Raw genomic sequence first — 12899 nt, forward strand, 5'->3', positions numbered from 1 at the left:
TAAAGTATTGTTATTAGAATAATTAATTCGTGAATACTACTAATATAATGAAAACCAATTTATTCACCAACTCTATTAACAAATAACAATACTAAACCATTTTCAATTGAAATGTAAATAGACATCGTAGTAGAGAAATGATAGAAAAAATAATAGACATTCGTAATAGAGGAACAAGAGAAAAATTTCTATCACATACCTTCTTATTTGATAATACCTTCTTATTTGATAGCTATTGAAATTGCTCCTCTAGATTTATATCCACGAGATGGACATTAATATCAAAGATTAAAACATAAATAAAAATTTACTCTCAATAGTTGTTACTCTCAATCCTTCTATAGGTCATTTTGCAGAACTTTGAGCACTACAACCTTGTTTATTTACATTAGTCATTGCCACAATTGAAACATAAGAAAAATTAAATTTATCACCAAAATATTTTCATTTGACGGCAAATGTTAATTAAATTCAGACTTCAGGATATAACATAGTAATTAAACGTTTATGATAACTCTGTCCAGATCGTAAACAATCGCGAAAACGTTTGTGGTAATTGTCTCAAACAAATCGTCAACACGCCTAAAACTAAAAACCGAAGATCTTTTCGTTTTGATCAAAACGTCAGCCATACTTGAACTTCGCGCCCCTATTTTTCCAATTGAATTAAATTCAGCGATAGCAGTTTAAAATCTACTACAATTAAGAATAACAACAGCCTTTTTTTGTTTTTGTGTGAACAAGATCTTCGACCTTTTAATTTTCCTGTCACCAAAATCTGTGACTTTTCTTGTGACCAAGATCCTTGGTTTTTTATTTGAAGGATCCGACAATAAAAAGTACTTATCCAGATATTTGTTTTTATAATTATAAAAAATAATCTCAATGGCTTCTGCTAACGGAGAAGGTTTAGGATCTGCTGCAACGAGTATCGTCATATCAGGGCTTATTGGGGGTTTATCTGTGGCATTGTTCTTTGCTTTTTATTTAAGAAGAAAAAGGGAAGAGGTTAAAACAGCGGCAGAACTGCATCCAGAAGTCACTACCACCAGTCATAAAAATTCGAAGCCTTTGAAGAAAGTAAACCCTAAATCCAATGTTTCAGCTGCTGACAAGGTAACAAAATGGCCTCCCTTTAGTTGCTTATATTTATGGATAGGATGGATCAGCTGAGCAACAGTGGCCTTGTTTTTCATTTTTTCGTTTTAGATTTGATAAATTCCACGATTTGCCTTTTATTTATCTAATTGGATCATTCGATTCAAATTGGATAATAATGCCATTGTTTTTTTTTTCTATTTTTTATTTAGTAAATTACCAGTGTAGGGTACCTAGCCAAGAAGCCATGAAGAAGGGAAGTTTTAGGAATTAAAATTTAAGATACATTCAGCAAGCGAGATATAGTACTTTACCCAATTTCAATATTCTATCATGTTTAATTTTGGGGTGTCACTAACAAGGATATCTAAAGTATCCCTGTTGAATTCCACTAACTAGGATATTAAATTTTCCTTGTGGGGTGCCAGTAATTGGGATATCTTTTGGACTTGCAGCTGGCATTGCCCATTGGATACACAACACCCATCGAGTTGAATGCATTATTTTATTTAATTCAACATTTATCAACTCTTTTTGTGGGAATGAATATTCAGTTCAGTTATGAAAGTCTTGATGTTCTTCCTCCTGAGTTTTCCCGTTTGGTGATGCCATTCTTTTCAGTAAGAATACTGCTGAGATTGGTTATCATATTCTTCTAGTTCTGTCATGGAATCCCTGGTATTTTTAACTCTTGAGTTCAGCCTATTTAGTGATGCAGTTCTTTTTTGGTAAGGATACTGCCGAGATTGGTTAGTTATAGTCCTTTAGCTCCACTACAAAAGCTCCGTAGTTTTAAACTTTTTAAGCTTTTCCAATTTGATGATGCCATTCTTTTTAGTAAGGATACTGCTGAGACCGGTAAGTTCTTGTTTCATGCGGTGAGTTGGATTCATAAATTAGTTGTTCTTAACATTTTATCACCGTTTCTGAGATTTTGACCCAGCGATCTGCAATGAATGTGCCAATGTCTTGAACACTAAATTTCATTCTATTCAACGTTTTCATTAAGAATAATCTTGATATTGATCAACTATAGCATTAAACAGTTTTAAATGGAGGTAGCACTTTCCTAAACACTGTTTATTTTACCGTGTTCTTGTTGATTAACTTTTGAGGGTTTTAATTGTTTCATGGTACTTTGGTATAAATATGGCAGGTGCAAGCCCGGCGCCATCACCCTTTGGATCTGAATACATTGAAGGGACATGCTGATGCAGTCACAGGGCTTTGCTTTTCACCGGATGCCCTGTGTTTGGCAACAGGTATGTTTTATACATTCTGTAAGAAAATAGGGTCTTCTTTGTTTTTTAAATAGTTAAAGCAGATCTACTTAGCAGCCTAGGGAACTTATAGAGGGCTGATTTTTGGTATTGGGCTATATTTTGTCATCTTGCTTCATGAAGATTTGTAATATCCCTGACAATTTATAATCGACTTCTTTTGTTTTCCCAGAACACACTCATATTTGAACAATTTTTCATATCATATCTAAATTTGATATCATTCTCAATGTCACAAGGATCAACTGTAATGTCCCCTATAAGGAGGCTGTCAATTCCCAAAGAGCAACATATATTACTGCCTAGTATATTACATTAATTCAGAGTAGATAATTAAAGTTGCCTATAATTTAACTTAATATTGTCATTACTCCAGTCCTAATTCCTAATCCCTTCTCATTCTTAATCCCAGAAGAGGGCATTGGCTTGTCTAGGGTGCTATGACACCATCTCCCTAATTCAGCCCAGATGTCAGGGACCCAGGAACATCAGTCCTTTCATCCTTGGGGCTCTTTCATCTTGGAGTGGATTTACTCTCTCTCTCCCTAACAGCAGCCATCTTCATTGGGGAATAGAAGAATTGGAACTGTTCAAGACTTAGGACAAAGTTATGGCCGTATCACTTTGTATTATATACATTATAAGTAGTTGTCATTCTGAATTATATTATTGATTATCTTGCTATTTAGTATTTCCGGACCGGAATAATCTGCAGTCCCTTTCTCCTAATTCCTTTTCGATCTGATTCTCTGATCTTGTCTTATATTTCACACCACCCTATTTAGACTGTATATCCAGATTTGCTGGTTAGTATCTTTTTATTTGTGTTTGAAGATTCTTCTCCTTCGATGCCTTCTCTAGATCACAAGGTGTTGTTGCTTTATATTCCTCCATCAGTTGTGAAAGGTTACGACTCTCCTCACGGTAGTGGTCCTCGGGAGGAGATTTGTCCCTTAATCCATCGCATGACTAATCACTGATTAACATGCTATGTTATCGACGTTCACTAGCTACACTAGAAACGTGGTCTTCCATGGAATATGAAATCACACCTGTTGATTTATTTGTTTTAACAAACCGCTTTATTGTTCATTAAGGAAATCTCCGCTATCATTAAGAAGTCGCACCTCTTGCTATCTTGTACATGTTATTCTAATGTATCCCAAAAGCTGGTCCGTCAAAATGGCTATTATACAGCCAATGATCCATCTCCTTCATTAAGCGTTGTCACTTTTAATGCAATCCTTTATTAATCACCTTTATATTATGCGTCTGTTGTAATTAACTGTTTTCTCTTTCAATAAATGTCAGCATCGACAATTCTTTGTCTGTCTTTGTCTTGGATCGCTACATAATGATCTTTATTGCTGTTAAACTACAAAACCTGGGGACGCGTCCCCTACCTGAAAACCCCCGTCCCAGTCCCGGGGACGTGGGGATGGCCAGGGGACGTCCTCCCCTTTCCCCAAATTGTCAGAATTTTGAGGGGACGTCCCTGAAACGGGGGGACGACTTCCCTAGCTGTAGAGGACGTCCGTACGTCCTGGGGACGGCTGGGGACGGATTGGGGACGGCTAGACGTCCCCCACATCTAGAGCTAGGGAAAAATATAAAAAAAATAAAAAAAAGTCGTATTTTCAATTTTTTTAAATTTTTCTAACTTGGGCCCTCTATCAATTCAAATTTTTCAAAATAGTTATAAAAAATTATTGAAAATACGACTATCTATATTTTTCTAACATGGACCCTCTATATTGAAAAAATAAAAAAAACTACTATGAATTTTTTTATTATTGAATTTGAATAGTTATGAAATCAAAATACGACTATCTATATTTTTCTAACATGGGCCCTCTATCAAAAATTAAAAGGCAACATTAAATTTATTAATTCATATCAAATATTTATAATTTTAAAATTTAAATTAATTCATATTATAAATTTTAAAATTTATAAATAGAAAATAAATTAAATAATAAAATATTAAATAATAAATATTATACTTTGCTTTTTAGTATTTACTTAGTACTATTTTGATTTCCATATCGCAATTGACAATTAAACAATATGGCAGCAGTGTAGCCTTTGGGCATTTTGTATGTTATTTCTTTAATATCTATTATGATATACATATTGACAATGTGAATGAATTGAAATTCTGAATTATGAGTGCATATTGAGTATTGAGTCTATTGATAATGTTGTATGTTTGATGTTTGCATTCTAAAATGTTTTCATAGTATCATACACATGCTATATCCATGTTTTTATATGAATATAATGTATAGATGCATGCTTTATCCATGTTTTCATATGAACATTTAGAATTTTCCTATATATTTTAAATTTTCCCTATATTTTATATAGCCGTCCCCATTGCCGTCCGCCCCCGTCCCCAAATTTGGCAAAAAAAATTACCGTCCCGGAAACTCGTCCCCCTGTCCCGGAAACTTATTAATATATTAATATATTTTTGTCATATAATATGTAAAATCATATTAAAATTATTATATTACATTGTTATTTAAAAATGATATCACATTATTAATTTACATTTTATATATTGATTAATGTTATAATTAACAATGTACAAAGGATGCATTAAAAATTATATATGTTAATAATAACATTAAATTCATTAATCATGTTAAACGATGCTATGATATTAAAACTTATATTATATGGTTGATCGATCTCCTCAAAGACCCAATGACTACTCTCATGAACTGGTCTGTTGACTGATTGATCTCCATGTCAATTCATGGATGTTAATGTTTGTAACTTCAGTAGATATCGTTTCCTACCGTGGTTGTGGAATTCTCTTTGCTTTGCTGCATCTTTGCTCACTTCATAAATTTGAGCTCTATTCATTGTGACTTTACTGGAAGTGTTTCAGTTCTTTTTGTACTGATCAACACTCTTCTTGCAATTGATTTTTGCATGTATGATATTCTCCTTGTATTTCTTACGGGAATAAATTCTTTCTTGTCTTTATCCGTGTAAGCTTCATCAGTGTAAGTTTCATGCGTGTCATCGCCTTGGTGTCTCTTGTCGGTGCGGGAGGAGTTTCAAGTTTTTTTGTAACTATCACCGAATTCTTGATGTCTTTGCTTTCCATCTTCCGTCCTCTCGAGATATATTGTTTCGTGCTCTTGTTCTTTCTTCTTCACGTGTTTTGTAACAGGTTGTACTGGGAGTGCAAAGTAATTTTTAAGCAAGGCAATTTTATTATATGCTTTCAGTGATCTTTTGTGAACGTATTTGAAGGAATGATATCGTCTTCAGCTATCTTGTAGCTTTCGATCTTTCAGTATAATCCTTCTATGTTCAATTGATATGTGATGTCATCTTGTTGTAGAAAGAACATATTCTGAATGTAAGGTAGAAGTCATCATTTTCAGAAAGCTTCTTGACTTATACTATTAGTATTGATTGTTAAAGTGATAACAATCATTGCTTATTCGGCTTAAAAGCATTGTATCAGATTCATATTGATAATAAAATTCAATTTTGACATGGCTGGGTTTTTCACCCTCAGGTGGAGAGTTTTCCCAGGATAAATCTTTGTGTCTCTTGTTTTATATTTTCAGATTCTGAATTTTTATCTTTTTGGTTCTAATTTAACATGGTATCAGAGCGGGTCTAAAGAAAAGATCCAGAACCAGATTACTTAGTTTTGAAATTTTCTTTGCTTGAGCATTAGTCTGTTTATTTCAAGTTTTCCATCATGGTGAATGGACTCAAAGTTGAAGATAGATTGGATGGTGTAGCTAATTACACTTCATGGAAATTCAGGATCCTTATTGTGCTTGAAGAGAATGATCTTCTCAACTATGTGAAGTCTGTTGTTGATGAACCTTCAGATGACACCGAGAAAGCACAATGGAGAAAGAATAATCTCATGGCAAAAAAGATTCTAATTGATTCTGTTAAGGATCATCTAGTACTTGTTATATCCAAGTTGAATTCAGTCAAAGATATGTTCGAGTGCCTTCAAAGTTTGTATGAATTCAATAGTACTAGCAGAGCTTTAGCATTGAGACGTCAACTCCTTCATATTAAAATGACTAGAGGTGAATTTGTTGTTTCTTTCTTTATGAAGATTACAGAATTAAAGGATCAACTCAATGCTATTGGAGATTCTATTGAGGATAAAGACCTGGTTATGCTGGCCATTAATGGCCTTCCTCACTCTTGGGAATCTTTCATTCAAGGTATTAGTGGAAGAAATGAGCTACCCAAGTTTGATCAATTGCGAGTAGATTGCATTCAAGAGCAATGCAGATTGGAGGCAAGAGGAATTGGTTGAAAATCTCATCATGAAGAAGATCATGTTCTTGCTGCCCATACTTCTTGAAGAAAAGGGAGGAAAGGGAACTTAAAAAGAAACAAAGATAAGAATTCTGATTCAGCTCCTGAATCTAAGAAGAGAAAGGATCTCTCTAGAGTTCAATGCTTCAGATGTGACAAATTTGGTCACTTTGCTAGAGAATGTCCTTCAAGGCCCAAGCATCAAGCTGTTGCAACAAATGTTGAACATGCTTCTCCTCTTAGAGAATCAAGTGAAAATTCAGAGGGTTTCTTATTTATTTCTGCCCTTTCAAGTAATGTTCCCTCTGATAGTAATACTTAGCTGATTGATAGTGGAGCTTCTCGTCATATTACTGGATATCTTGAACATCTCTCGAATTTGATTGAAGAGGATTCTCACTTGCATGTTATCATTGGTGATGATGCTTGTTATTCTGTGAAAGGAGCTGGTACCACTTCTTTTCATTTGGATTCTGGAATTCCTTTTCATCTGAGTGATGTGCTATTTGTTCCTGGAATCAAGAGAAATCTGATTTCTATCTCAGCTTTGGAAGATAAAGGATATCAGGTTGCATTTGCTGAAGGCAAAGTTCTTGCATGGAAGAAGAACTCTAGCATCAAGACAACTCGTGAGATTGGTTTTCGTCATGACAGTCTATACAGACTTTCAGCTCGTCCTGTTCATGTCTTAGCTCATGATTCAATGACTTCTAATGAGCTGTGGCATAAAAGATTTACTCATCTAAATTTCAGAACTCTTTCCTCCTTGGAGAAGATGGTCATTGGTCTTCCTAAGCTCAATCAAGATCATGATGGCGTCTGCAAAGGATGTGCTCTAGGTAAGAACATTAAAAGTCATTTTCACTCTTGTGAAAGTGGAGCAAAAGAAATTTTAGAGCTGATTCATTCTGATTTGTGTGGTCCTATGTCTGTTGCTTTGTTAAGTGGTTTTTGGTACTATGTTACTTTCATTGATGATTTCTCTCGTAAGACATGGATATACTTTTTGAAATCTAAAGAATCTGATGAAGTGCTGTCTAGATTTATAGAGTTCAAAGCTCTAGTAGAGAATTTGTCTGATAAGAGGATCAAAGTTTTAAGATCTGACAATGGGGGTGAATATACTTACGGTTTATTTCAAAATTTTTGTATTGAAGTTGGGATTAAGAGGGAGTTTTGTTTCCCTTATAATCCTCAACAAAATGGAATTGTTGAAAGAAAGAACAGGTCTATTGTTGAGGCAACAAAAGCCATGATCCACGATCAAGGTCTTCAAATATTTTTTTGGGCAGAAGCTTGCAGGACAACTGTTTATATTCAGAATCGTAGTCCTCATCAAATTCTAGATAATTTGACACCTGAAGAAGCTTTCATAGGTTCCAAACCAGATATTAGTCATCTCAGAATTTTTGGATGTCCAGTGTATATTCATATTCCAAAAGATAAGAGAACTAAGTTAGAACCTTCAGGAAAGAAAGGCATTTTTGTTGGTTATAGTGAATCATCAAAAGCATACAGAATTTACATTCTAGGTCAAAAGCAAATTGAAATCAGCAGAGATGTCTCTTTTGAAGAAGATGTAGCTTGCAAAAGGTCTAAAGAATCTAATATGGAAATTGATAGAGAAGATTTTGTGCCTTCTCAAGATATGGATATGGCTGTCTTGGATTCCCCTTCAGAGATTCAGAGGGAGACTATTGAGTTAGAAGATTCTGTTGATCCTATCGATCCTATTGATCCCATAGATACTACTGCTGGTCCAAGTAATGCTTCAGTTGATAAGAAGAGACCTTTGTGGGCTAGGCATACTATGCAAGAGGCTGAAAAATATGCAGCCCCACGTGGTACTTTCAGGGAAAGTAAAAGACCTCATAAGTTTGCAGGATATGTTGCTTTGATGAGTCATATTATAGCATCTGAGCCTTCAAGTTTTGAAGAGGCTTCAAAGCAGCAAGTATGGAAGGATGCCATGATGGAGGAGTACCAATTCATAATCAAGAATGATGTGTGGGACGTAGTTCTTAGGCCCAAAAGTAAATCTGTTGTTTCTTCTAAGTGGGTGTTCAAAATTAAACATGCAACTGATGGAAGTGTTGAAAAATATAAAGCTAGATTCGTAGCTAGAGGTTTTTCTCAAAAGGAAGGTATAGACTATGAGGAGACCTTTGCTCCTGTAGCTCGATATACTTCTATTAGAACTATTATTGCTATTGCAGCTGTTAAAGGGTGGAAATTACATCAGATGGATGTAAAGACAACATTTTTGAATGGTGTAATTGAAGAAGAATTTTTTATTGAGCAGCCAAATGGTTTTGTGATCCATGAGAAAGAGTCGCATGTATGCAGATTGAAAAAGGCTTTGTATGGCCTTAAGCAAGCTCTGCGTGCTTTGTATGAAAGAATTGATTAGTATTTGTTGAGCTTGGGTTTTCTCAAAAATGATACAGATCTAAATATCTACTACAAGGTAATTGATGATAAAGCCTTAATTTTAGTTCTATATGTTGATGATTTATTTCTTACTGGAGAGGATGATCTCATTGCTAGATGTAAGAAAGAGTTAGCTTTTGAATTCAAGATGAAAGATCTTGGTTTGATGCATTATTTTCTTGGTTTAGAAGTGTGGCAAAGACTCAATGAAGTCACATATTGAGTTAAGGGAAATATGCCATTGACCTTTTGAAACGATTTGGTATGTTAGATTGCAAGTCTATGGCAACTCCCATGGAAGCAAATCTGAAAAGGTTACATGAGGTTGCAGCTAGTTCAGACTTAGTTGATCCTACTATGTATAGGCAATTGATTGGATCTTTGATGTACTTAGTCAATACTAGGCCTGACATATGTTATGCTGTTAACATTCTCAGTTAGTTCATGTGTGAGCCTAGACAGATTCATTTTGTTGCAGCTAAACATATATTGAGATATGTGCGTGGTACAATGGGATATGGCTTGTGATGTCCCCACCCTAGTCAGTCTCTGTGACTGATGGGTTAGCCTATTATTTTGGACTCCTGTAGGCTAACATTCTGTATAGAGAGTCTCAGTGGCAGTTCCACTTCTTCAGTTCAGTCTTGGGTTGAGTTCCAAGGCCTTAGCAGTTGGTGTGTGGGGTTAGTTGCAGCAAGTCAATCTGGCAGTTGTGCTATGTTTAGTCAAGGCACCTGGACACATGGGGGTTATTCAGCGTTGACTCCAGCTTCTGATGACATGTCAAAAGACTGAATATTGAAGGAGATATTAATATTCTAGTGGTTAAGTTAATTAACTTATAAGGTTATTATAAAGTCATAAAGTGACTTTAATATCTTTTATAACCACTTAATATTATAAAGTGATATAATTAAAATCACTTAAGTGAAATATGGCGCCCAAGTTGAGTAGAGTTATGCAAATTGATTAAAATACATTTTAATGTATTTAAAATGCAATTAGGCATACATATTGAAAATCGTGCTAATTGGGGGTTATAAGGGATTTGGAAACAATTCAAACATTATTATTTATTATTTGACATTGCTTGTATTTTCTCTATGGATTGTCTGGGACAAGGGTTTTAGAGGGTTTGCTATTGAAGAACGTTCATTCTTCATGGATCTGTGATTCTGAGGCTGTGAAAGATCAATTGAATTATTGCAAATTGGGAGGGCTTCACACAAGTTTTCAGATGCTTCATCAGAGGTTATTTGTGTTAGTTATTTGCAGATTTGGAATAAGGAGGCATTTTAGGTTAGACACCTCATCAACAGCATAGCATCAATTCAATAACCAACCGTACAAGTTTTCTTGCTGGCCGTACCATTTCAGCTTAGCACGTGGGGGTCCCAGATTGGGCGTTTTTGGTTGGAGGCTGAAACGCCTCCCTTTCTTGCAGTTTAGAGGGACATTCCCCAATGCCTAGCTCTGATAGGTTGATTTGTCTACTTTCTGGCCTAGAGAAATTGCTTTCCAGACTTGTATGGCCATTTTGGTCAGTTACCCAGTTTTGGCTGGCAAACACCAAATTTCTTCATTTAAAATAAGCTAAGGACCCATGGGTATGCAATTAGTAGTAGGATTTATTGTATCAGGTATCTTATTCATAATATAGTTGCACTTGCTTTCAATTTTAGTTCTATTTGGTTTTATGTGCATTTCTTGCCAGGCACATGTGTTATTTTATACTTTAAATTTGTTCAAAAACTTTGAAAATCCAAAAACACAACAGCAATAGCATTTCAGGAAAGTTAGAACCAGCAAGGTTTTTATAGTGGTATCAGAGCTTTGATGCTGCCTTCCTGGAGGGTTAGAATTTTTTATGCATCAACAACAGACTGGGCTTCATAGGTATTACACACGCAGGAGACCTGGTTTACAGGGTGATATTGATCAAACTGAAGAAATACCCTTGGAAATTATGGGGGACATGAATGATGGTGAGCCTTATTATGAGGGGTTTAGTAACATGGCAGCGACAAGTGGCAAATGTGTTGCAGCAGTTGACTACAGCAATACACCAGTCCACTATGGCAAGGGGGTATAATCAGAACTAAGAGGAAAATGGTAGTGTTGCTGGTCGCCCAAGGGCAAGAGTGACTCCCACACACACCAATGATAGGTCTACACACCCAACCTTTGTTAGAAATGAACTTGAAGAAGAGGACGTGGCTGAGGAGGAAGATGAGGTGACCTTTACGGTTAACGTGACCACACTTCATGATGAATGGGATGTATTTCCACCAAGAGTTAAAGAACATCTTAACTTTGACAGGTTTATGAGTCAGAAGAGGGAACACAACAAGAAGTGGAATTGGAATGTCAGGAAACCTTGGAACAAAACTAATGATCTCAAATATGCAATCAACAAGCTCATATTTTCTACTTTTGATGGCAGCGGTAGAGTTACAGCTAGAGCTTGGATTAGCAAACTGGATACCTTCTTGACCCTGCGTCCTATGTCAGAAGAAGATGCTATTAAGTTTGCAGCTTTGCATTTGGATGGGGTAGCTCATGACTGGTGGCACCATGGGATGGTTACTTTACATCATGACCTTATTACTACATACGAAGAATTCACTGATAGATTGGTTGAGCGTTTTGATAAAAGAGATCCAGAGTTGTATTTAAGGGATTTAGCTCAGCTGAAACAAATGGGCAGCTGTGAATCTTACATTAGTGAATTTCAGAAGCTTTCAGTTATGGTAACTAACATCTCAGAGAGAAGGCTGGTCATTCTTTTTGTTGAAGGTCTTTATGAGCCTATGAAGGGTTGGATTAAGGCTTTTGATCCCCCTACCTTGCAAGAAGCCATGAGCAAGGCACGTAGCATGGAACTTACCACTCCTCGTAGTAGGTTCACTCCAAACAACTCAAAACCGTCCTCATCATTTAATGACAACAAGTCTGATCCAAAGAAATCAGAAAATGTGGACCAAAAGAAGAAGTTTGCAGCACCTTTGGATAGGGAAACACTTAATGACTTGCGTAGAAGGAAACTGTGTTTTCATTGCAAAGGCCCTTATGATCAAAACCATGATTGTCCCCTCAAACCTAAGGGTCAAAATAGGCATATGGAGTGGTTTTATGAGGGAGAAAACATGACCGATAACACAGACCAGCTAGCTGATCAAGATGATTCAGAGACTGAAAATTCAAAGAAGGGAGTTGAAAATGAAGGGAAATTTGATCTACAGGAAGCTCATATGTCTAGCATGCAGGGAGAAGGTTCCTTTAGGTTGCGTGGACTCTTGGCTGGTCAAAGAGTCATTTCTCTACTTGATATAGGTGCAACTCATAATTTCATAGATGCACAGTTGGTAGAGAAGCGTGGGATTCAAACTCAAGAGTTTGAAGGTATAAGGGTGAAAGTTGGTGATGGTAATGTGCTGACTTGTGATAGAATGATTTCAGACTTACCCATGAAACTCAATAATTATGAATTCAAAGCTGATTTTTATGTGGTTAACATGGGAAACATGGATGTGGTCCTTGGCATGACATGGCTTCATGCAATAGGTGAATTTACACTCAACCTTAGAGATATGGAGATGAAATTCAAGGTTGATGGGACTAATCATGTTCTTAAAGCTATCAAGGCCAGCAACTTAAAATTAATCAGTCCTAAAAGAATGGAGAGACTTATCAGACATGACATGGTGGATTGGGCAGCGGAGTGTAAACTAATGCCTACCTATGAGGAGCAACATAAAACACCTTACCATTCAGATATTT

The 12899-nt window shown here is 35.8% G+C and overlaps 1 protein-coding gene across 1 annotated transcript in view; it reads left to right on the forward strand.

Annotated features, from left to right (window-relative positions):
- Positions 1 to 503: 503 nt before the first annotated feature.
- LOC131038678 (uncharacterized) overlaps positions 504 to 12899 on the forward strand; it is a 126533-nt gene continuing 114137 nt past the window's right edge. The window contains exons 1-2 of the mRNA XM_057971194.2: positions 504 to 1116; positions 2255 to 2360. Coding sequence (XP_057827177.1) covers positions 886 to 1116; positions 2255 to 2360 — 337 coding nt within the window. The 5' untranslated portion in view covers positions 504 to 885. The remainder of the gene's footprint in view (positions 1117 to 2254; positions 2361 to 12899) is intronic.

Source organism: Cryptomeria japonica, chromosome 9 (assembly GCF_030272615.1).
Source record: "Cryptomeria japonica chromosome 9, Sugi_1.0, whole genome shotgun sequence".
Taxonomy (NCBI): domain Eukaryota; kingdom Viridiplantae; phylum Streptophyta; class Pinopsida; order Cupressales; family Cupressaceae; genus Cryptomeria; species Cryptomeria japonica.